We start from the raw sequence: 27,553 nt of genomic DNA, 5'->3' as shown, positions 1-27,553 counted from the left end.
TACAGGAACCTGAGGCAGGACCAAGTATTCTTGGCTGGCCCCTGTCCCTGTACTCTCCAGTCTTTCTTGGAATCCTGGTCTAATTCCACAAAGTTCCAGATTTCTGAAATTGGGATGGGTTCAGGTGAAGCTCTCCATGATTCTGAAAAAGCTGTCTCTCCATACTTTCTCACTGATCATTTTTAAGAGCAATACTTATTAAAAAAAATGCCAATTCCAAGTAATATAAACCATACAGTTTTTTTGTACTAAATGATGGTACAATCGCAGATTTTTTTATCTAACACAATACTAACGCTAAACATTTATTAGACAATCACTATTTACATATTATGGCCACTATGCATGTTTTGGCCACTCAGTAGGGAAAGGGGAACTACATTTGAGTGACTTCTTCTTCAGCAATATGTTCCTTCACTGTGGGGTTCTGTGGGAGACAGAGGAGCAAGGTAGACTCCACTACCAAGTGGACAAGGAAAGTTAACCAGATACTGATTTATTTACATATTTACATTTGCTCATCAGGAAAGTCTGACTGGGCAATGGTACCCATTTTCAGGGGTGGCCCAGGGAGTATAGAACAATATTAAGATAATCACAGACATAACTAGTACATAACCTGAATAAGTAATGCAATCAATTTAATATAATTGCTATACAAAATTAAAGACAATGATTTACTGGTAAAGACATATAAAAATAATAAGATACTTGCTATAGGAAAACAAATAAACAGAATGACTCACTGGCAAAGACAATATAACACTGAGTACAATACACATATTAGTTATATTGAATAAGATGGGTGAAGCTGTGGGAAAGGAGGGTGAAAGTACAACACTAGTGAATTAGGCTTGGAGAAGACAGAAGGCCATGATATGTGGATAGGAAATAATAGATGATGTAACACAGAAAACTAATAGAAGAGTGTAGACAAGGCAGGGTTGTAACAAGAAAATTCCATTTTGTACTCATGAGCTGTTAGTGCTACCCCTCTTAGACACATATCACTCAGAAATGGACACATCTCTCAAAATGCTGTCCCCCAAGCACTTAATAAATGTAAGTAACATTTACAGCTATTTTCCCTAATATTACTAAAGAGGTTGTTTTTTGATTAGCAATGTAGCATCTGTTGTTGGAAGCATTCATATAGACAGCTGTAGACATAATATGACCTGAAAAAAGGCACATAGATGTGCTGCTCAGAAAAAAATGTACTTAGTAGAGTATAAAGAGTATGCCAGGCTACACCATTGAGACAAGGAAGTAGTAAAGAAATAATAGATAGAGTAAATTAAATAAACTCAGGACTGGTTAATATGAGTGGGGAATAGTAATATATGTATATTATGAGCAGATGGTACTCTACTGGTGATGAGCAATATAGATTGGGTTAATATTTATATGTACAAAAAGGATTATAAGAATATCTGTCTATCATGTTAAATGGTGGGTTTAGAGCTTTTGTTTATGGAATTACTAGGTGGAAGGAAGGGTTTTACTTCCTCTCTTTTTTTTTTTTTTTAGTTTAGGACTTTCATTTGTCTTCTGACCTTAAGCTCCCTTCTCTAGCACAGAAGGGGTGGAGGTCCTAAGGGAAGCTTTTGGGAGGATCTGTTCCATTTCTGCCTCTGAAGTTACTACCCCATGTTTTAGTAGAATAAGTCTGTGTAACCACAAGACCTGGATATGTTCAAAGTCTAACCAACAGTGGGTGCTTTATGCAAGTAGAACTCACTATACTCCCATTCTGCTGGCATTGGGGTTTAGGCTGAGGACTCCTAGGAAAGGACACTACCCCCTTGATTGCTATTTGAGATCCTTTAAGTGAGATTTTTTCAGAAAAAGAGCATATTTAATGCTCCCTGGCTCAAAGGACCATTCATTTTAGGAGGGCTTCTTCATAGATTCATAGGTGTATACTAGGCTAATGACCACTGGGGGCTTTATAAGCCTAGCCCTGCAACCCAAATGTATCTCATGAGTTATTGACTGTGCCTTAGAGGTTATTTTAAAGTGTGTATGTTAGGGAATGATTTAATGGCTGCCTCTGTCCCTCAGAGACATAGGTGTCAGACCAGGGGTGAATTTCCAGTTTTCCGTCCACGGGTCCAAGTTGTGCTTGAATAGGGTTAGGGAAGGGTACTTCTTCACATGGATGGGAAGCCTGTTCCAGACAATGGGGAGTCTGAGTTACATACCTGTCTTTCCAACATGTCCTGTTTAAATCTTTAGATCTAGTAGTTCTGGTGTTGTTCATTTTGCAGATATGAAAAAGGTCCAGCAGAGTGGGATCCTATGATGCCTTGTATGCCAGGCATAAATCGCCTCACAGCAGTCTGTAGGAAACAGAGTATAGAGACAGAGCTTTGGAGTGTACTGCATATGACATTGTGTTTATGGCCCATGTTCTTTTTGTGAAGAACTTCTGTGGACATTTCAGTTGTTGCATGTGCCTGGTGAGGTGTATGCAGATGTGGGGCAATATACTCAATGATGTATCTGATGAGGGCTGAGTACACTGGCAAGATTCCTTCCCTTGGACCTATATATCATTCCCTTGCATATAAGTTGACAGGCCTAGAATGATTTTCTTACTACCTTAGACACATGTTGGTTGAAAGCCAGGTTACTATCTATGCAAGTCCCCAATTCCCTTTCTACCATGTTTACTTTTAGGGGTGTTTTATCAATGAGGTAGTTTCACCGGGTGGCCATATTCCCAAAAGGTACTATTATGCACTTCTTGGCAGTAAGTGTTAATCCATGACTTTGGCACCAGTCATTTGTCTGTGCTACAGAAAGGTCTAACAGAGTCATTTGCCTGTGTCAGACCATCCTGTAAGATATTAGTATCTTAGTGGTGGGGGTTCTATGAGTGTTCCTGGCTTGCAATCATCTGTAAACTTGGTAAGACAAAGTCTGTGAGGTTTCTGAAATGGTCACTCTTTCCATTAGGATTAAGACTCTGCTTGGGCATTTGTCCAGATATTCAGGATACTCATTTCAATCTGCTTGGATGACACTTGTATGCTGGTTTGCTACTAGCTTCCCATTTCACAGGTGAGCAGTGGCTTGTGGGGACAGTACTAGTTTGCCTTTTCTTCATTTTGACCCCTTGGTGTCAGCTTAAGAGTTGGGGCCTTGGCTCAGCATGGTTCAGCTAAACCATTTGTAACTTTCACTCCCAGGTCTTCTCAGAATCCACCTAGGGGTGGTGCCTGGATTTGGGTCAGTGGCTGTCTTCTGCCCTATTTTTTATTCAGGAAAAGGCCCTAAACTTGGTCCAAGGTTTCTTTTTTAGGGAGTCTGATAGGTTCATATCCTCATCCTAGCTCACTTCAGAGTGTCCATTTTAGTGCCCTTTTATGGGGGATGCTCAGGTCTGCCTCTTCCATTCTTTGGTTGGAAGGCCTCATCATTCTGGCAACTTCTTGCCCACAGTTCTCTTCTTGCATCTAAGAGAGTGTGGCCAGCTTTCCAGGGCTGATTCTCTCTCTCTGTTGCGGGCAGACTTGTGGCTCTCTGGGGAATTGGTTCAGGACTGACTGCTTGGGGTGGGACTCTTTGCAGACTAATCCTGTTTGCTTTGGTGAATTATTTATGTCACCCTTCTCTTCCTGTTTCTTGAGGAGGCTTGGATTCATAGCCTTTTTTTAGAAGGTTCATGTTTGCCTATTCTATGCGTTTTTTTTTCTTAAGGGATTTAAATCTTTGCTGGGCTCTCTGAGTCTGGGGTGGAAGTGGATTGTTCTGGCCTTTAGTAGCTTGGACAGAGTTCTGAGGGCTAGGTAAGAGCTATTAATTACTTTTTAGTACAATAAATGTGTTCACTAATATTAAGGCCCTGGTTCATTGAGAAACTCTGACCACTATTTCTTTTAACATCCCATATTTCAGAGGAGATATACTGCATAGCTATCAAATGTTAAGTTCAGAAATGTATTGCAGCATCCTCAGCTTTTTCTTGCCTCCTGGCCAGAACCCTTACCTACTGCATTCTATCAGCCTTTAGGAGCAATTTTATGTGAAGAGTTAAGAGCTGTTTGGAGTTATTTCACCAGCGGGCAAGCAGGAACAGATCTTCAAGTGAATTAGTGTTAACTTTTGTGTTCAGTTCTGGAAATGTCCAAGTTGTTTGAATATTTGCTGTCATTTCTCATCCCCAGTCAGACTCTGAAAGGGAAGGTCCAGCTCTGGGTTCTTGGTATGGGGTGGTACAATGAGATTTCAGTAGAAACTGCCTGGTTGTCCCTCTGGGATGATCAATTCTTATTCCTTAAAGAGGTCCCTCCTCTTTGGGATCTTCAAGTATGCTATAGGGTCTTTTGATCTTATGGCCTAAGAGTTTAAACAAGGGTAGCATCTTTCATCTGACTGTGTTTTCTGAGAGTTCTGGCTCTCTGTGACCTGCTACTGGATGACTTCTGCTCTACAAAGTCCTCCTCCTTTTTCACTTCCCTTTATAATGTTATCCCAATGTATAGGTGATCCTTCTGCTGGCTTCCTGTGGGGCTAAAAAATCAGGTGGAAAGAGAGGACTCCTCAATCCTGAGAGTGATGATTTATCAGTGTGTGTGTGTGTGTGTGTGTGTGTGTGTGTGTGTGTGTGTGTGTGTGTGTGTGTGTCTTGTACCCTAGTAGCACTTATTTCTGGGTCAGGATTTTAGCTCTTCCATTGATCCTGGTGAAGAGAACTGGCCTAAAATCCTGACCCTGCTTCACATGGGGGAACTGGTCTCTTTGAACCACATCTCTACCTGCTTACTGGCAGAAGCTGTAGATTTGTCTGCTATTCTGAAGAGTAGCTGCCTTTCTACAAAACCTTTGTATCTGCTGACTTGGAGGTGGGCCTCTTGGCTTGGTGTCCCTCAGTTTACAGCCTTTTTACCTTTTCTGGCATGGCTCCAGCTCCTTCTGCTTGGGTGATTCTACTGCTACAGAATCCAGCCCAACCCAAGGATCCAAAAGCGTCTTCAGTATTACAAATAAAAGAAACATTCTTACCATATCAAATGATCTACGAAGAGGACCCTTGGTGATGGAATAGAAATATCACCACTCCATCCCCCCTACAGTTACTTAAACTGAACTTGACTGCTAGAATCCATTTAGGTAAGGCAAGTATATACTTCTAGATCACTTGTTAGCAATAAGGGTGCAAAATTTCATTTTTTTTCTGATTTGCAGGAAGCCATTCACTTGTGGCAAGGAGGCAAACTAGCACATGCAGGGGATAAACGGAGTTATGTGGTTGGTGTCTGATGTCATGATGTCTTGTAACAGGTATACATCTTTCTTTGACTGCAGAAACTTGTATAAAAAGATGTCAAATGCTAATTGGTACAAATGGTGAATACAACCTTATGTCCCATCAGAAAGGGTCCTGTATATGGATCAAGTGAGATGGTAAGAATGTATTAGTTGCACATATGAGTCCTAGAGATTAAGAAACACAAATGATATCAAAGAGATGGATAATAACAGAAATGTTTACTAGAAATGAGTCTAATCAGAGTACTACATATGTTTCACATATACATTATTGGTCTGACAGATGGCATGAAGAGTGTGAGTGTGGAAGAAGCTGAAAGCCCATGACTGCATTATTGGTTTTGCCAGTGTCCCCTTACTGTCCCTCATATGAGGGTAGGGTGCAACCAATTACCATTCATTTAGACCATGACCTCACTGATAGAGAGAGTAATGTAACTATGCATCTAAGAAGTGTACTAGTACGAAGTTATGTGGTGGTCAAGATGACCCCTAGATCACTATCAGCCTTGAACAAAAGAAGAGTTACTTGCATTTAAAAGGTTAGTCAACTGAAATATTGGAGTATGAATTTTTGGACATTACATGTTATTCATAATGATTAAGAAGAAATAAAGATAAGTAGAGTTGATAAAAATCATGTTAAACCACAATGCAGCATTATAGAAACATAACATTTGTCCTGTTTTTAGTGAAATACTGCCTTTTAAGGTTATATGACTATGAATTTACAAAGGCACAGCTATACAACAAATGTCTGGTAAAGCCCTGTTTAAAAATTTGATATGCCTATAATTGAAATTTTGGAAGGCCTGGTCAATAAGCCTTATGGATTTTGCACTGATAGAGTTACACTGAGTTACTTGGGGGGTGCTATATGAAAGTATTTTTAGGGGAAACTAGCCTCTCAAAACACCCCAAGCACCCTAGCACTGCTTCTGCAGAAAACAAGCAGGTGTGAAACTACAGCAAATTATTCCATTTAATACAATTAGCAACATCTGAACTTAGGGTGAGGGTTTTGGCAAGCAGGAAGGAACTTGGTTATGTAACTCTACAGTTATTTGTTCCCAACATATTGGTTTCTTTGCTAATTTTCTCTAGTAAATTCCAGTTTCCTCTTGCTTACTTTCTATACCCCTACTTGCAGTGTTGGTTTAGTTCTTAAAATACTTATTGCTGCTTTATGAATGTAACATTGTGTATGAGTGTTATTCTGCTTAAGACTCTGCATCCAAAATCCTTCTCCTTACTCCTCAAAGTACCTACCTGTCAAATCATCATCCCTTCCACTTTTACTTATAACATCCTGCTTGTGTTATGTAAGTGAGCTTTAACTGTGTAGTTCTAAAATATTCCTTCAAATCAAGTAATCTAAATCATCTTGTTATACCTATATTGTATTTCCCTCTTCCCCCTTCCAAATGCATTCATTCAACTCTTTTAATTATGGTCAACAACATATCTTCTGGTTGGTAAAAACACACCTGACCTGCATATGAAACTATAGGTTCTAGAAACATTTTCACTATTTGTATCTTACTGTCATTATCCATGATCAAGAGTTTTGAGTTTTTAAATTACTGTAGTACTTTTTGTTGTACATCTTTTTCACATATCCTTAGCTGTCGCAATAAAATAATTTCTAATCTATAAGCCTAACTATTTAATCTTACCATGTCTCCATACATATGGGTATTGCTGAACTAATTTACGTTGCTTCAAGATGCAAGAACCTTTTCTTCAAATCATTTCTTTTGGAAGTTTAGTATATTCAGTATGCACATCTTTGGTAAACAACCTTTCATATGTTCACTATGCATGTCTATAAAAAACACAGACCTTGTAATTCTGCCACTGCTTCTAATTTAATTCTTTAATCTGAATTTAAGAATTATTTTATTTACTTCATTGTCATAATTCAACTTCTGTTTCTGGCTCCCTGTTTTATATGTGACAAATAAAAGCCTGTTGACACTTATTTGGGATAATTTAACAAGCAGACATTAAATTTACATTTAAATTTGAATTAATGAACAGACTTTGAGCAAAGAAACTCCACAGCTAGTAACCACAACTCTTTGGAGTATACCACTGAGAAAGCAGTCACAGTTGTTCTAGGAGCTTTTACAGTTATGCTTGCCATTATGACCCTGTCATGTTGAAAAAGGTAAATGGATTAGCCAGTTTACCCAGTAGCATATAATAAGCACACACACACACACACACACACACACACACACACACACACACACACACACACACACACACACACACACACACACACACACACACACACACAGACCTGTTGCATATGTGAAAGTTTTTGTGTTTATATAAATAGATGAAAAATATTCATGCATCTATAATCTATGTGTGTGTGTATATATTTATGTGTTTGTGTGTTTATAGATAAATATGTGTGCCTAAATTTATATATATATATATATATATATATATATATATATATATATATATATATATATACATATATATTGATACATACACACACACAGACACACACGGACACACACACACACACACACACACACACACACACACACACACACACACACACACACACACACACACACACAAACTCACTCATTAAGGCTCATGGGTTTTATTACAAGGATGCCCACTGTTTTAGAACCCACTGTCTATGGCAGTATTTTATTTTTGCAGTAACAGTATGAAATGGGTGTCGTGAGAGAAAATATTTGTCAATTTCGATTTGTGCATGTGTTCCGGGACTGCAGAAGTGTAAGCCAGATCTACTGCTGTGCTGTTACCAGTGTACCTCTGTAACTATAATGTAATGTAACTTCTGCAGTTAGTCTTGTAGTCCAGTTTATTGTAGCAGTCTTTACACTGTGCAATTTATTAGCATATGTATTGTATACTATCTGCCTGCTTGGTGTGCATTAACATTGCTTCTTGTCAGCTATACCTGAACCAAGAATTGTGACACTTACCGTATACAGCATGGACCATGTTTCTGAATTTCATTCATTGTATTTAACATGTAGTGTTCTTAAAAACTATGCTACGTATATTTGTTTACAGTTGTTCTATGGTTATGAATTTAATTTATTTTACTAGAACAATGATACATCTTGATGTGTCCAGTAGAACTCCCCAATGTACAAATTACTAAACAGCCATAGTTTTGAATCCATATTTTAGTGTATTTGGAAACATTGTACTTTGCAGTCATCCTCATTTCAGCTAGCACACTGTGACATTTATGTACTGTTGTACTTTATGTTAAAACTGCATGAAATTACTTAAATAAAATGCACTATAAAAAAATTAACTCAAAGCGCTTAGAATAAGTAGTAAACTGTAGTTACTTACCAAGTAATTTTCAATCTTTGTCCACAGCATCTTGAACTCAACAATACCCAATTTACCCGATCCATCTTTCTGTGACTGTTAAGAAATACTACAGTAACATACAAAGACAATTCTTAAAATAAGTGTTACACATTGTTAGTCATAATTAGCATTATATCATGGTATGAAGAGCATGTCAAAGTAAAGACATGTTATTGATAAGCATCCATTCGTTCTCTGAATATCTGTTAATCCATTTCATGGTAGCAGTGGGATCTAGAGCCTCTTAGTATTCAGTGAGAACAGAGCATCCTGCCCAGGATACTTTTGTTGCCAAGTCTATGTCAGGATGCACACAAGGGCATTTTGGATAACTTCCATTCTCCTAAGTCATGCTTTTGGGAGGAAGAAGGAAACCACAGTATCCAATAAGAATTCACGTCAGCTACAGTGAAAATATGTTTACTTTGTACAAATGGTACCTGAGCTGAAAACCAAAATAGAGTGCAGAAAAGGCAGGAAAGAGAACTGGAAGAAGGGATGAAACTATGCAAAGAAGGTTTTTTTTTTTTAAGGGAAAAGTACAGACTGAACTAAACACGTTAACCAATAACTAGAGGAAATGCAAACAAAAAGCAGGAATCTTGAATTAAGTCTTTGTTTCTGTATAGATGACAGGAAAAAGAGGAAGGTTCCTACCATGGAAAGCCAGAAGGAAGGATAATGGAGAGACACTATAAAGATGGGGAAACTGAGTGGGGAGAGTGAAAAGGGATGTCTTGGTCCTTAAAAAGAAGTGCAAGGCCTAGAATCCCACCATCATGAATCTCAAAGATCTTGCTAGTGTGTTGGCCAAATAATCACTAAAGCTGTTCAATAAATGGCTAATGAGTAGTAAGATTTCTGGAGATATCAAAGGGCTTCAGTAATGTGTCTTTCAGCTGTGAATCTGACCACTGTACCAGGGAAAGTAATGGAAATATGCTAACAGAAACACTACTGATATTCCTGGCAGCAGGAGTCTCCAGTATGCAAATTGGCTTCAAATTTGTCAGTCCATTTTAATCCAGTTTCACACTGGTTTATGCAGAAAGTGGGCAAAGGACACTTCATTAATATCACCTACCTAGATTACATTAAACCCTTTAAGTTTGTCCTACAGAGAAGGTGTATCAGCAGACTGAAGGTACTGGGAGTAAAAAGGAAAATGGTTAGATGGGGAGATAAATGGCTGGAGGAAACCAAAGAGTGTGGTGGTAGACAGGATGTTGTAATATGAGAGGGAGTCACTTAGTGGGATACCTACTGTAATTTTGAGACTTGTATGTGCAAACCTCAGAATTTAAAAACAAAAACTACAAAAATGTAGGAGAACAGTAAAGGCTGAACATTGCTGCTCTCTTTTAAAGTTGTTTTTTTTTTGCACGGTAGGGGAAGCCCTCCATAGCCCTGAACTTTATATATACCAACTCCATGACCATTATACCTTTGAAAAAAAGAAATACTCTGAAAAAAAGCAATCTCACACAACTAAGTCCACATTTTTGCTCATTCAATCTCACTATTCTGGGACTTACACTAACAAGGCTCAGAATATCAAATGGTTACCAAAAGTGTGTGTCTAGAGTCAATACTAGGGAGAATGCTCTCCCAAGTGTTCAGTGTAGAAAACATACGATGCACAAATAATGACATCACTATACTTGAAGATGATACAAAAACAGGAGAAAAGGTGGGCCAATCAAAGAGTCATCTTCAGGAAGGATTTAAAAGAGCTGGCTGACAGATGGCTGTTGAGTATCACTGACAAAATACAATCCTGGGAATTGCCAATAAAAGTGATGCAGTAGAAGGAAGACATGGGGATGACTATAATTATGGAGGTGAACCACCAAGCACACTGCAAAAGTTCAGCTGAAAAGGCAAGCAATATGCTGGGTTGTATGTCTAGTGTAATAGATTCCAGTCATAAGATGGCAATTTTATCACTACAGATTTATGGCCTACAGGCAGAAAGTAGTACAAAAATGCAGCAAACAAAGGTGTTGAAGTGATATGATGTACAAAAACAGCAATTAGAAACAGAAAAACAGAAGCTATTATCCCTCTTTCTAGGCGGGTGGTAAAACCATTTCTGAGCACTTTATACAGTTCTGGAGACTTCATCTTAATGCTACAGAAACAGTTTAGGGCAGGGTAAGAAAAACATGCATGTATGGCCTTATTTAGAAGCCACATACAGCATGGGGTATAGAAGAGGGACATGTCTGAAACTTCTCACTACCTTAAAAAGGTGCCATTAAAAAAAAGGAAAATACAACTTGAGGACTCCAGATGGTTAGCAGAGGGTAGGTTTGAGGAATGCAGTTTCAGAGAAGGCATGCTGGATGAATGAAATGTTGTTCCTGAACAGGAGCAGTGTGATGAAAGATGGCGACTGTGTCCAATAATGCATGGAGCAGATGTAAGGCCATCCTTACAACCATGCTAAATTTTTCAGGGATGGGAGGATAACAATGTGAGTAGATGGTTTAAAGTCAACATTGCATTTGTCTAGTAATATATTGGCTATATCCCTTAGATTAGAATGCATGATATTATTATATATGAGCTCAGTGCATTGCTAAACATTATTCCTGAAGAAAAATTTACAGTTTCCTTTGGTGTTTGTAGAGACTTTAAATTCATACTCTGATTTACATTTTCTACTAGTGCTCTTAAATTCTTTGCTGGTATGTTTCAGTGTGGTCTTGAGGTAGGGGGATGGAGATTTTTTACAATTTTGTATTATTTTTCCATCTTTTGTTATACAGTTTATCAACACAGGCATTCCACTACTGAGATTTATTCCTAACTTTACTATTATATTTAGGGTGGATGGGTACAGACTTTTCTATGCAGCTGTTCAGGTGCTGGCAGAAATTCAATGTGAACATGGTAACCTTCTGTGCTGGGCACATTTGTGGGGCATTGTTAGGAAATTTGAGTTAGTCTTTAGGGATTTTTCCAGGGCAAACCTACTTCAGCTTGTAGAAGACAGTCTCATCTGGTGATGGGATGGTGTCACAAGGCCTAATGGAGGAGATAAGTGATTTGTTGTCATATTTAACCAGGAATGAGGAGATGCAGGGTAGGATACAGGCAGGGGCTAGGTGGCTAGGGAGTAAATCATAGATATTCCTTTATTTTTATTTCTATAATGTCATTTACATTAAACAGTACAAAAATATAGAGGTTGCTACTGTAATGAAAAAACAGGATATAACCCCAAACAAGAATGAACATATAACTACAGAAAGAAGTATAGTCTTGTGGAACATAATGGTGCTACTGCAAGACAATGCTACCCGTGACTTGTCTATGAATATATTACAGGAAAAAAATCTTCAAAAGCAGTTAAGAATGACAAAATTGTATTGAAATTAGACTGAATATAATATTTTTACAGCAAGCATAGCAGACTTTATAAAAGTCATTGTATTTAAATATATTGTCAAGGATAAATTGACCTACAACATTGCCACTTTACATACATACATACACACGCACACACACATATATATACACACACACACACACACACACACACACACACACACACACACACACACACACACACACACACACACACACACACACACACACACGCAGTGTCATGCTTAATTTTGTGTATGTGTATACATACGTACATATGTCCACATGCATGGTTGCATAAAATTAACCTTTACTTCCAACAGGATTTGCTTTAAAAATACCAGTTAATGATAAAATGACAAATTCTTCTGTCAGTTAGTAAATTAACTTTGTCCTTAAAAAAAAAGAGGATCTTATGGAAAGCAATCTATATGCTAGCCATCCTAGATGAGCTAGGTGGATATTTTAACACATATAATACAAATAAATGATCCCTCGCCAACTGATGCAACACTAATAAAGTAATCCATAATCAACTACTGCATTTGGCTCCATTTCTACAGGCCATTTCAAAAAAGGAGATTATCACATTGGAAGCTAGTATGATAAATTGTTTTGCTAATCTAATGGCACATATAATATGCAAGATGTATCCTCGCTTTATACCAGCATCCCTCATTGGGCGGGTATTAATGCCTTGGAATACTGGCTAAATAAAACCAATTTATACCCCCCAGGGATGAACACCTTATTGTTGTGTATGGCTGAACACATTCTAACTAAAAATGTTTTTTATTTCCAACAAAACTGCTATTGGCAACTACAGGGTACGGCTATGGGTGCATCCTTTGCACCCATTTATGCTGATCTTTTTATGGGCTACATGGAAGATATGATTTTATATGACCCTTTGCACAACATATATCTACCTGAGATTGATATATGGAGAAGATACCTGGACGACTGTTGGCTTATATGGAAAGGAGGTGAGGAATACCTCCAGGAATTTATTCAACATTTGAATGGGAACATCTGGAGTATCGAATTCACTGTGGAATATAATAGGAGTGCAATCAGTTATTTGGATGTCAATTTAATTCGACGGGAGGATAACACTCTTAGAACGTCCGTACACAGAAAATTCTCACAATATAATACCCTTCTACATGCTGATAGTTTTCATCCGAAACATATTATTCGGAACATACCGAAATCACAGTTTGTGCGGATGAAAAGGATTTGTTCCTCAGTGGATGATCTTCAGAGTCATCAAATGGATCTAACCAAGAGATTTTTGTCCAGAGGTTATTCCACTCATACTATTGAGTCAGCAGTCCAATTTAGTAATGCTAAATCCAGGGATTCTCTTCTCCAATACAATACTAAAACTCATAATGAGGAATCAGATGTATGTAGATTTGTCACCACTTATGGCAGGAATAGTGCCAATTTAGTAAATATTATTAATACTCATTGGAATATATTGAATTCTCATCCATTGTTGGAAGATTATCTCGAGAACGATGTTATTTTTCCTATAGGAAAGGCAAAACTTTAGGAATTTATTTTCACACTATAAAAAAACAGGGTCATGGATCACACTCCAACTCAAAGAACACTTACTGGAGATAAACTTTCAGGCATTTATCCATGTGGACATTGCAGTTTTGTAACTATATTTTCAAAACTACTTCTTTCACTAGTAGGAACACTGGACAAATATACGACATACAGTTTTTGGTAACTGCAGTTCAGACTGGATTATTTAACTTGCCACATGTACATGTCATGCATTTTATATTGGCCAAACGTCTAGACAGTTTCGTGTCAGGATCTCTGAACACCTTGGTGACATTAGAAACAGAAGATTAACTAATGCACTATATAGACATGTTATCAAACATCCCACTGCCAAATTTACATTCACCATCATTGATCATATCATAGGAATCGATCTTTTAAAACAGGTTGGCATGATATCCTAAATACCAAAGAAAAAGGTGGATCATTAAACTTGGGGGCTTTTCCCTCCTGGATTAAATGATAAATTATAATTTGTAATTAACCATCACTTGCATTACGATATGTACTTATTTCTTATCAGGTTGCATTGCTTAGGTTTTGCATTTCAGCTCATTTTAGGATACTGTGGCTGGTATTCAACACCAGAATTCTTATAACCTGACTTTTGTTTCGGGTTTATTTTTGGGCATTTACCCTTTATTGTATGTTTTTTATTAAGTTTGTTTATTATCACTGATATACCAGTATACTGTGTCTCTTTGGATTTTTTCATTATAATCTGGAGATATGCATGCAAATCAGGCAAACTTTTTTGTTTACTGAACTATGTATTTTTCAATTACTTTTGCCTTGATTGTATTTTTCAATTACTTTTGCCTTGTTTGCATTTTTGACTTATCAGGAAGTGATGTCATATAGATGCCTTAAAGAACATTATATAAGATGATGACTAAGTGCTTTTTGCTGACTATACTACTGATGAAAGCCTTGCTGCTGAAACCGGTCTAGTTTCAGTTTTATTAAACTACTTTTGAACCTTCCTTGGTGCTGGCCTTTTTTCTATTTTAACACATATAATACAAATAAATGATCCCTCGCCAAATGATGCAACACTAATAAAGTAATCCATAATCAACTACTGCATTTGGCTCCATTTCTACAGGCCATTTCAAAAAAGGAGATTATCACATTGGAAGCTAGTATGATAAATTGTTTTGCTAATCTAATGGCACATATAATATGCAAGATAGTACATTTTTGTATTTTGAAATTGTTCTGCATATACCATTTGCTTATATAACATTTTCTTGTTGCCAGTAAACAACTTGCCTTATAATTCTGCAAATTATTGTTTAGACTGCATTCAAAGTTAATTTTGTACCATCAAATTTTTATTGGCTTTTATTTCTTATTTCTTATTTATATACTCATGGATATAGATTGTACAGACACTCTCACAAGAATATTTAAGTGCAGTTTTGAATCCATCAACTGTTTAATTGTTTTTTGTTTGGATCTAATTGGTATTTATTTCAATGTGCCATACAAAGCTTGATGTTCAGAAAATTTTCTATAGTTCAGTGTTTAACCTGCAGGGACATTTTCTTATATAATGTAACTACATCCTCAAAGAGTTGAGGCATACATAATAGTCCAAATATATTAAGCATTTGTAATCCACATTTTGCTGTAATTAAATACACCATTTTTTGTCTATGTATATGTATATGTATCTTAAAACATTTAAGTTAAATACACAATTTTTTGTCTATGTGTATGTATCTTAAAACATTTAAAAAGTAGCAGTACAGTTGTGTATTTTTACTGGTATGCCTAGCATCGTCAGTGATGATGAAAATTATAATAATTCTTCATAACAATCATGCATATATTTACTAACTTTGTTTCACGGGAATAAAGTTCAATAAGGTTTCCAAATACTGCTTGATTTTCTTAAATACAGATTCTAAATATTCCTCATTCAACTATATAGTTGAATGAGGAATATTTAGAATTAGTATTTAAGAAAATGGTAATTTTCTTATCTGTTTTAACTGATTTGTCAGCAAATGGGTGTTGTCCAATGAATCTTCAAGTAGTAATCTTCCTGTAGGAAGGTAAACTTCAGTGCAGACCTTTTCTCACGTCACCAGGTACATTATTAACTACAAAATGAAATTAGCTAATTTATACTTATTTAAGATGTATCATAAGTCATCTAAATGTATAATCACATGTGTGTGCTGACAGGCTCATAGGGTTATACACGAGTACTAGGCTCGCTGCCCTTGCAGGCCATCCTGCAGCTTACCACTTTCTCTTTTTGAGTTCAAAATAACCTAAACCATTTGTATGCTGCAGGTAACCTTTGCATCTGTCTTTCTCCTTACACAAAGATTTATCCATCTATCACAAACATAGCTTAAACCACTTTTTAAATATATATTCATCTGCCCCCAAAGCAGCAGCACATGCTAATACTAGATTACTTTCTTCTGAAGCAGTATTTTCTGATGTCAGTTTTTATCTGCAAGTCGTTCTCCCTACCTGCTTTTCCTCTTCACTTCTTTCTCATCTTCCTAGCAAGGGTGAGGCAATGGGTAGACATCACCTCCACCTGAATCCTTCTCTCCAAGATTTTGTTCATTCCCCACGTGGTAGGCTTCTTCTTTATTCCATGTTCTCCATTTCCTAATATGCCGTCTATTAATGAACATGGTATTTCAGCATAGGCCATATTAGGGTTCCCTTTAATAGGAAGGTGACATCTGTGTCACTAAACTCTGTGTCACAGTCAGTATGCCTCAGTATCCTATCATTACAAGATTTAGTAGTTAGCATAGATGATTACGGCTCTGTTAACAAACTACTTCCTGAGTTTCAGCATTTGTCCCTTAGTTGTTATTTTTTCTACTGTCATACAATGCACCCGGGTTGCCACTATAAAGGGAAGTTGTATTTGGTGGGTTCAGACGGCTAAGAAACAATCAAATAATTCAAAGGCTAATTTTGCCTATTTTGTTGATTTCCTATTGTACTGCATAGCACAGTTCAGGGTTGAAGGTATGATTATAATGTAGAAATATTTTTCTTCCTAGAAGTAATAACAGATATATTACCCCTTGCTTTCCCTCACCAAATTGCATAACCAGATATTTTTTGAAATATACAAACTGGAATGGAGTTACAACATTTAAAAATTACATCTGACATATCTACCTCCTTTAAATTAGAGATAAGTCAGGCACTATCCCTCAATGTTTACAGTCAGTCAGAGTGAACACAGAAAACAGAATATGAAATGCATTCTTCTTAACAAGAAGGGCTTATCAGTGTCCTGTGGAGAGGATTTTTGGCAAGATGAGTATTCACATTTACCCCCGAACCAGTGTTACAGGACTAGTTCTTAGCCATTGCGTATCCCGAATTTTGATGCAATTCTTCTCACACTCAAGCTAGGTAGAGTTTTAAGCCTCACAAGTATCACTGCTTATCACAACCAACAAACAATGTACAACTCTTCAATATATTCTCTAACTGTGGGTTTCAACAAATGATTTTAGAGTTATCTTCCAGTCAGTGAAAGACACAGCAATTTCAATGAAATTGTATTGCAGCACTTAGCCTGCTAAAGCAAACCTTTTTCACTTAAAGCCAACCAAATAGGAACCTAATCAAACAAAAACTAACAAGATCCACCATATATATGAGTAAGAGATTATACAATAATCCTACACTTAACTGTCCTTTGAAAATAGTGCACCTGGTTGCACAAAAGACAAGGGAAACAAAATATTATACAGCAAGGATCTGTGCAAATCTCCTGCAGATCATGGCCTTTGTGACATAATGGATCAATCTTTGAGGTAAGTATTTTGGTTATATTTATTCCAAGGTGTTTTTGCCCCCATGTCACTGACCATCAGACCCTTAATTACAGCCCACTTGTTTCCATGCATTCGGAGTTTTTTAGAACCACATGGGTTACAGCTGTCCATGGGGAAGTCATTTATTCAGCTAGCCATGAGGGTTCTTTCTTTCTGGCATCCTGGCTATAAGGGCATTTATAATCATCCTGACAGACCCCTGGGCTGAGGAATGAATAGCCCACAATGCCTTCTCCGTGGGAGTACATACTTCTTTGATGAAGGAATCCACCAAGCTGTGGCCTGGACAGCCAGATGCTGATCCCCTGCCACACAAGAATTTGCATCACTGTCCCTCTTACAAAGGGACATGACAGTGTGCAGTCAGTCCCCCCCACCCTTCCCCCTTCCTCACAAGGGGTACACCCATCCTCCCCTGCTTGCTGTGTCAAGTGTCTGGGTTGCTGATCATACTCCCTTTACACCATTGGAACTGATGATACCAGTTTCCTAGACTGTTCATTTTAAAGATTTCATCTACATTTTGTTGAACTATTTTCATCACTGTGGCAACAACAGTTTAATTTTTTTCTTGTAAACAATACAGACCAATTGTCTTCCATAAAGTAAAAATAAAAGTATTAATAAGTGAAATAAAATAAAACAAATTAAACATTATTTGGATTATACATAAAGAGTCTGGATTCACAGTACTCATACACCAAAGGTACCCTAAATAAAATAGGAAACATTAAAGGATACATCAAAGTAAAGAAGAATCTCTGTGCATGTAGGAAGGGTGAAGCCATCAGTTTTAATATCAGTACCTGTAAGAGATAAAACACATTTTACTTTGAGAAGTAATACATACAAATGTCATTTTTATCTTAAGTTGTTTCTTATATAAAAACAGTTGGATCATTCTTTTGATTTTAGTACTTTCCCATATGGAAGAGGGAAGTAAACCTGAATAAACGTACGCGAGCTGCAGTTTGCTGTAGAGTGACAGACAGGTGGTGGGACACTCATTTTTCTCTTAAGTAGTGCAAGGAGGTCACCTGCAGCTATCATCACAGATCAGTGTAACTCATACAATTATCTTGTTTATGATCATAGGTTTTAGTAACCAAAAGATGAATTATAATCACACAAATGCATAGAGATATATAACGTTAGTCATTTTATACTGATACTTTTAGTTCCAAATATTTCAAATATAAAACAGATCAAACAGAAATTCAAGTAATACGTTACTTAACTAAATTAATAATGCTTTTGCACTAAATAGGTTCCACATATTTCAGACAGTATATCCTCATGGATATAGCTATGCATACTTAGTATACTCAAATAAGTACATTTGTTTGAGCATGGCTTAGATATTTTATGGCTGAAAGAGCACAGAAAACTTAAGCCCTTCTAAACTAGTGTTTGCTGTATAGAGCTGTACAAAACATGCCTACTTGATAGGAATGCACCTCTGGAAATAGCATTTTTAAGTTATAACTAGAAACAATTGCAAATGATGTGTCCCTTTCCAAAATGTATAGGGCAAAAATTAAGGGTTGAGTACATTTTTAAATCGGGGGGGGGGGGGCAACATGAGGTTTGAGTACATAATATACATTTCTGGCTACACCCCTGTAAGTGCCTGTTATGTCTATTGTGTTGTTTCTGTTTGGGACATTGTTTGTGAGCGGAGATAATAATAAGGCTCCCTTTTTCCATGAGCGTTTCCATATGTGTTTGTCTGTCTCCTGTCAGAGAGAACTAGATTAGGTGCTAGCCTCTGAGGATTGTGTTACTTGCAGGCTGTTAAGGTATGAAATGTGGACATGACCTGACAAATCCTTTCTGAAGTTCAGTGCACTGAACAGTGGTATACCAGTGTTAAATGTAGCATCCTGACATCCTCTACACAGGAGATATTTGCTTTGAGAGCACTATTTAGGAGTATCTTTGTCTCTCCATGCTTTCTGTGCCGGAGGGCATTCCGCAAATTTATGTCTAAAGACTACTTGAGAATGACTACAGTATGAACATTTTGTGGTCATATCCTTACCAAATATTTCTTGATGTTGTACCAAGTGCGAAGAACAGTCGAGCTGAGTGAGTCTCGAGTATTGCCCATTGACAGAAGAGTTTCAGTGTTAACTTCAGCCTGCTGGTCTAATGTTCTAGAGTCATATTCAAGAGGCTTGTTATGCTATCGCTTCAAGAGGCTACATTTCTGGTTAACAATTCTTTGTAAAGAGCTAGCATTCATTAAAGATTCCCTCCAGCAGTTTCCTCAACTCTCATTCAATGACTTGCTTTTCAGTAGATTTCAAGTCAACAAGGAAGAAAGGTCTTTCAGTTAGTAATAACATACACATTATAGTCAATGGCTTATAAATGTTTATCATTAAATATTAATGGTTTGAACAATAATTTCAAAAGAGCTGGATTAATTAAATATATCAAAATGCATAAAGCCCAGAACATCTTTTTACAGGAAACTCATCTATTAAAAAATGATCTACAAAAATACTCAAAACATGAATCAGCCAGAATGGTATAGCCATTGAATAAGATTAAGAGAAGGGGCACTCTTATTCTATGGAAAAATACTTATACTATGGCAACAATTATAGATACAATTTCAGATAAAGATGGGATGCTAAGCATGGTTATTTTGGAAATCAATAGAAAGTATTATACTTTGATTAATACATACTATACCAAGACTGAGTACTAAATATGTTGACAAATATCTGGACCTGATTACTTTAAATGCAAAAGGGGAAATTACAGCAACAGGTGATTTTAACTGCCTATTATCAGGGCAGTTAAAATCACCTGTATTCTCATAGATTTTCCCTTAGAACTAGCCAGTTTTCTAGTTTTAGCACTCAAAACTGTTTCTGTTCCCTTAGAACTAACCAGTTTTTCTAGTTTTAGCACTCAAAACTGTTTCTTTGTGCTCGGCACTGTCCAGATCTTGTTGCAAGTACTAAATATTCTACATATTACTGCAGCACTCAACTTTCCTCACTTACCAAGAGGAAATCATTTCTTAGTACTTTAATAAGCACTAACCAGACATGTCTAAATGTCAGCTCCCTGTGTTTTTTTCTGTCCACCTGATGAATCTGGGCATCTTGGGGCAATGTAGCAATTGCCTAATGTACACTGACAACCCTCTCTTCCTACCACCCAACACTACAACCTGTGAGAGATGCACTTATATAGTCAAACTGGAAGCCAAGCTCTCTCCAGCTAAGACTGGACCATACAGTCAAGAGGAGAAGGTAAACATCACACCGCACTCTATGCACAGTCCATCAAAACCTGCATCACCCAAACCTACACATAGTAACACAAAACACACACCTACATTTGTGGAAGCCCTCAATAAAAATCTGACAAACAACAGAGACCTCCAAAGCTGAAACGCAATCAACCATCACCCCCCCAACACTACCCAAATGACACATAGCCCACAAAATCAGTGTGCCTCTCAACCTCAGCCAATAAGGCAAAACAACGTACCCAACACACTAGTCATCGGCGACTCTATAATCAGGCACACTGACGTCCCTCTCACCAGGCTAAACAAGGAGAATGTTACTGTCAGCTGCCTGTTGGGTCCCAGGATCCACCATATAATGCACACACTCAGGTTACTCCACAAGTATAAATACGACTTTGTCATTGTCCATGTTGGAATGAATGACCTGAGATGTACCTCCCTGGACTACATGAAGAGAGACATAGAGGAGCTCTCTGACCATGTGGCCCAGGCAGGTATGACACTAGCCCTGAGTAGCATCCTGCCCTCACCCAGAATGATACCACAGTACAAGGACAAAATGATTGATTTCAGTAATTGGCTAAGCTTCTGGTGTCATTCCAAGGGGATCCAGTATCTGTCTGCCTGGGACAACATGATCGGCAGGCAACGATGCTTTGCCAGAGATGGCCTGCACCTGTCGCCGCTGGGATTCTGGATACTGGCTAAGGCTCTTATTGCCCATATAGTGCCTTTTTTAAGCAAGGCTCAAACATCAAATGCACCACCATAGTAGAGACAAACAAGCAAAATCTAGGGATAATTCTACTCAATACTAGAAGTCTAAACCTCAAAATGCACTAATTCGAGGCACTTCTTAAGATGGGGAACATCGACATCTGTGCAGTGACAGAGACCTGGTTTAAGGCTCCAGAGAGCACCACTGCATTACCTGGCTACAAGTCTTACTACACCTTTCGGCCACCTAACATGGACTGAAACACTAAAGGAGGAGGCTTGTCCATATTCATAAAGGATATTCCACCTCCATGCTAGTTGCTCAACATAATGCATCCGAAATTATCCAAGTACAATTAACACTGGGCATGACTGCAATTCAGGTTGTAGCTTGTTACAGATCCCCTGCCATGCCCCAGGACACCCACTCCATGTTTCTCAATATACTGGATAATATTAAGGTACAATCCAATACCCTAATATTGGGAGATTTCAACTACCCCACCATCAACTGGGAAAACTACTGATGTACTAACTCACCTGCCCAACGTTTTCTGGAATTCATCAGTTCCAATGCCCTGGATCAGCTTGTCCATACTCCTACCAGGGGCAGCAACATCCTGGATCTGATCATTACCAATATGGGTAACAGATGCTCCATGCCAGAGGTCAACTCCGACCACAAGCTAATCACCCTACACATCCATATCCTGCCCCCACCCCCCATTAAGGAAACCACCATAAAAAATTTCTCCAAAGCCAACTTCATGCTTCTTAAGTCAGAAGTGGCCAACTTCACTTCACCCCACACAGATGGAAAATAAGAGACACAACTGCTGAATCATATACAAAAGCACTGTATAAGCACATACAAGAGTGCATGGACCGTGCCATCCCCAACAGAAGCAAGACACTATCCTCCAAAAAAGGAAGTCAATCTGGTGGTCCCCTACCATAAACAATCTCTACAACAAAAGAAAAAACTGTTGCAAAAAAGAGCAAAATCCCATGATTGCAGGAACTCCCTAATCAGCCTCAGCAAGCAGTTGAGATCCCTTATAAAATCTTCCAAAGCTAGTTACAAAAATAAAATCGCCATGGATTCTAAAGACAACCACAAAGCTTTCTACAGCCATGTCAAGAATCTCAATGGCAACACTCAGATATGCTCAGAACTACAGCACAATGGCACTACATTTACAGAACCAACTGATATTGCCAACATCCTGGCAGACAGGTTCAGTGCAAAATTTACCCCCCTCACCCCCCCAAAGGGCCCATCTCCATACTAGAAGGTTGCAAAGCCCCTGTAATCACGGATGCACAGGTAAAGACTGCACTCTCCAAAGCCAAGACCACAGCATCCATGGGACCAGACAACATTCCAAGCTGTGTTCTGCATGAACTACAGAACGAACTGGCACCCCACCTAAGTACCATGTTCAACCATTGCCTCACTTCAGGCTTTGTGCCTATGGAATGGTGTACAGAGATGGTTATCCCACTCCACAAAGGAGGTGCCACCACTGACCCCAGGAACTACCGCCTCATTAGCCTGATGAGCCTGGTCTGCAAGGCCATGGAACGCATCATCCTGGAGCTTTTAAACAAAGACAGAGGTAACCTCCAAACTCTGGACCCCACTCAGTTTGGGTTTGTAAAGGGTAGATCATGCCTCCTAAACCTGATTGACATCTTCAAAGCAGCCACCAGAGCCATAGACGAGGGTAAGGTGGTGCACACAGCCTATCTTGAGCTTGCCAGGGCATTCGACACCATACTCCACTCTGGTATTATAGATAAACTCACTGAACTAGGCATAAATCCATATGTCACAAGATGGGTGACAACTGGCTCACTGACAGAACCCACACAGGGAAAGTAGCCGACTCCAAATCCGACTTCAGACCAGTGACAAGCAGAGTACCACAGGGTTCATTCCTGGGTCTTCTCCTGTTTGGTATCTACTTCTCTGAAGTCCAGGCTAATACAGCCAGTCTCTAGCTAATGAAATTCACAGATAACTGCAAACTAGGAGCCATAATAGATTTGCCTAAGGATGTGGACATTCTACAAAGAGGCCTCACTGATACTGATGCTTGGTGTCAAAGTCATGGCCTAAAGCTCAATGCCAAGAAGTGCATTGTCATCTCCTTTGGGAAAAACACTATACCCATGAACTACCACATAGGCGATAGCCTACTAAACACAGAAAGTGTGATAAGTGACCTTGGGACACAGGTGGACAGTAGTCTCTCCTTTGATAATCCTTCTATGTGACACACCTCATCACAAAGGGGTTCTCCTCCAGAAAAAGAAAGGTCATCGTTTCTCTCTAATCATCCCTCATCAGATCCATTATAGAGTACAACCCCCCATTTGGCATGTACCGCGCAAGACATCTGCAACAACTAGAAAGGCCACATGAATACCTTACTAGGAGGATTATCAGCCTCAAACAGATGCCATAAGCAGACCGTCTCAATAAATTCCAGCTCTACTCTGTCGCATATCGCTTACTCAGAGGTGACCTCTTCCTAACATACAAAGCCATGTCTAACCCAGATCTGATGGACATGCTACACTTAAAGAAATCCCAATCTCTCCGAGCCACATGCTCCAGGGACCTAAACCTTGTCACCACAATAAACAGAACATGCTGGAGGGATAGATTCCTGTCCCAGAGACTTCCCATGTTCTGGTACAGGCTACCTATTCATGTCAAGCAGAGCTCCTCTTTAAGAGAAATCTTGACAACTGGATGGGAAACAGGAAATTCACCCTGGGGATCACTGCTGTGGTGCTGCTCGACAGGGGCATAGGAAAATAATTTTCTTGGGTGGTGAAAGCCAGGGAACTTCGATTGGCTAGGCTTACATAGGCCCTAGGGCCGATAGCCTAGTACATACCTATGAACCTATGATATTTCTAAAAATGGTAAAATAAAACTAACATCTCAAGCTGAGAAGTTAAATGACTTTACAAACCATATGAACCTTAAATATATACATGGTCTAAGAGAACATTATTCCTTATTCTATACTTACTATTCATATCAGTTTTGTATACAAACAAACATTGATAAGGTCTTTGTATCAAATAATATATACTCTAAAATAAGTGATGTGTCTATAATGACTTTTCCAATTTTGGACCATAATGCTATAAACGTTACATTAACTATGCATACAGATGATTTAAGATTTCTACAGAGAATTCCTGCTTACATAACTAAGTTAAAAGACTTTAGGGAATGGATAATGAAAGAAATTGACATGTTTATGGAAACAAATGATAATGGTGAAGTGACTGATACTATACTATGGGACACCTTTGAAGTTTATATATATGGTGGTAGAATAACATGTTGGTACCTTAAAAAAAGGAGAGAGTGTGACAAAGAACTTTTAGACTTACAAAAAACATCATAATTTCATTATGTGCTACTTTGTTATTTGGTTTTGCATCCATTTTTATCCTGTCTAAGTTAAATAAAAAATACTTAGAAGTTCTGAATCATAAGGTAGCCATAAACCTGGAAAAATTGAAATTACAATCTTATGCTGTAAATCCAAAATATCTACATAAAATAACAGTAAGATCCAAAAAAATAAACAATCAAAATCTTATTAATGAGATTAAATATAAAAGTGATGGTTCAGTTAACAGTACATCTAACTTAGGGGGCATAGTAGAAGTGTTCAAAAACTACTATAAAGATATAAATAACAACACACCACTTTTGGAGACAGATAATGTAATAAATACTTTTATTCAAGAAAATATAACTACTAAGGTGTCAATGCAACAAAATATATTAAAATAAACAAATAACACTACCAGAAGTGAAAGAGCAAATAAAAAATTTAAAAGATAATAAAGCTCAAAGAACGGATGGAATAATTCCTGAACTATATAAGATTTTTCCTGAATATATAATAAAGAAAATGATGAGGGCCTTTACTAATGGTTAAGCAAAAATGTATAACATCCCCATTGTGGAAATACTCAATTATCTCCCCCATATTAAAACTAGGTAAGGACCCTAAATCTTGTGATTCATATAGGCCAATTCCTTTACTAAAAACTGATTATAAAGTTTTCATGACAATATTAGTTAATAGGATAAATAAAATGTTACCTAATCTAATACATAATGATTAGACAGGGTTCATTCTTCATAGAAAAGTGCAAGATAACATTATTAAATTACTATCATTAATACACATAGCATGCAAATGCAGAAAACAAACTATTATCAGCCTAGACATAGAAAAGGCTTTTAATTCTATTACTTGGCCTTATATACAAAGAATTGGTTTTGAATTTTCCTCAGATTTTGTCAACTTATTAATGAAAATTTATAGTGGGGAACAAGCTTATGTGAAAACTGGATCATGTCTATCCTCACCACTAGAAATACTCAAGGGAACTAGACAAGGTTGTCCTTTGCCACCATTATTGTTTGCTCTTTCAATGGAACCCTTTGCTACATATATCAGAAACAAGCAAAATATAAAAGGCTTTCAAGTTAATAAGGACTATTGTCCTAAGATACAATTATTTGCTGATGATTTGTTGTTAACATTGGGTGATACTGACAGTTCTTTGCATGATGTTATAAATACCTTAAGCAAGTCTGAAAGAATTTCAGGGCTTACATTTAATCATAATAAATCCAAAACATTACTAATTAACAAAAAGATCAACAAAAACCTAAGAGAGAATAGCCTGTTTAATTGGGAGAATGATGGATTAGAATATTTGGGTGTCAGTATAGAGAGTACATGGAAAGAGTCTGTTAAACTAAACTACAATAATTTAATAACCACCATTAGTGAACTAATCAAAAGATGGAATAAAATATTCTTCATAATGGAGGATATGCTCTCTTTCATTAACTTGGAGCAGTAATGGGATAGCATCCCCTAGCTTAGATCTTTATTCCAAATCAGTTACAATTAATGTAATATTACATTGGATCACACCTACTTATATATCTGGCTGGAAAACAATACATGAGATTCATATAACTAATGTCAGAACTATAGAAAATCAGTTTAAGGAACAATATGGAATAAGTAGAGTTCATTGGCTTTTACGTGAATTTTGTTTATTTAATAAGAAGTTTGATCATTTTTCTTATGGAATTAATCAAATATTTAATAACTTTAAAAATATAATTGATTGTAATTACAACATTAAACAATTTTTATTTCTTATATTCCCTATAGCATACTCCCCTGATTGCCTAGATTCTTTCAACATCAATGCGATGCAAAAATTAAAGGAAAATAACTTGATATTCTGGCATCAGTTTATTGAAAATAAGAGTGTTAAAGCACTAAACTCTCTTTTATGTAGTTTTGATAATAGTCAAGCCAGTTGGTTCTTTATACACTCATTACGGCAGTTTATAGAAAACAAAATGAGAGTATCAAGCAACCTAAAGACTGAACCTATACCTAGTTTGATCCAGCTTTTTATTAGGTGTCTTGAAAAGACAGATAATCAAAAATTAAGTATCTCACCTATCTATAAGATACTAAGAGAAGACACCCTAAAGTTTGACTCAGATTTATGGAATTACTATGTAAAGATTAATGGAGAACAAATATCTGATGAATCCAAAAAATTGTTACTGAATTCTACATATGGTACCGCTTGTTCATTATATTGGAGATTGTGTACATGGAAATTTATAAATAGGAGTTTCTATACTCCACATAAAATAAATCTTATACTCAAAAACAGTGTAAGTAATTGTTGGAATGTGATGAATTACTAGAGGGCAACTGGGTTCACATGTTTATTTAATGTAGAAATATTGTTCAATACTTGTTATTTTGTAAATGCTTTATGGTCTGATAACTGTCACATTTCTAACTCACTAATCCTATTAAATGTTCCTATAACCTAATGTAATACCTAAATCTCAGATTCACTTACTCTGGTCAATTCTTGCAATTGCCAGAAAAGTTATTACTTTCAACTGGAAAAGTAAACAAGATTTAATGTTTAAAGGTTTTATTAATTTAGCAAAAGTTGTTTGTAAAAAAGAACTACAAACCATTTGTTATAGAACTCATAACATTACTCATAAAAAATAGCATGGCAAAAATTGGGA

At 37.3% G+C, this 27,553-nt stretch overlaps 1 protein-coding gene across 2 annotated transcripts in view; it reads right to left on the bottom strand.

Moving 5' to 3' along the window:
* Positions 1-27,553, bottom strand: part of CAPN2 (calpain 2) — a 602,999-nt gene that overhangs the window by 69,522 nt on the left and 505,924 nt on the right. For both annotated transcript variants that reach the window (XM_044058713.1, XM_044058721.1), the window contains exons 16-17: positions 18,180-18,244; positions 8,635-8,703 (exon numbers count right to left, since the gene is read on the bottom strand). In XM_044058713.1, coding sequence (XP_043914648.1) covers positions 8,635-8,703; positions 18,180-18,244 — 134 coding nt within the window. The remainder of the gene's footprint in view (positions 1-8,634; positions 8,704-18,179; positions 18,245-27,553) is intronic.

Source organism: Protopterus annectens, chromosome 1.part2 (genome assembly GCF_019279795.1).
Source record: "Protopterus annectens isolate FY-2018-M chromosome 1.part2, PAN1.0, whole genome shotgun sequence".
In the NCBI taxonomy this organism is placed as follows: Eukaryota; Metazoa; Chordata; order Ceratodontiformes; family Protopteridae; genus Protopterus; species Protopterus annectens.
The sequence above is the reverse complement of the archived record's forward strand: the minus strand, read 5'-3'. Positions and strand labels throughout refer to the sequence as shown.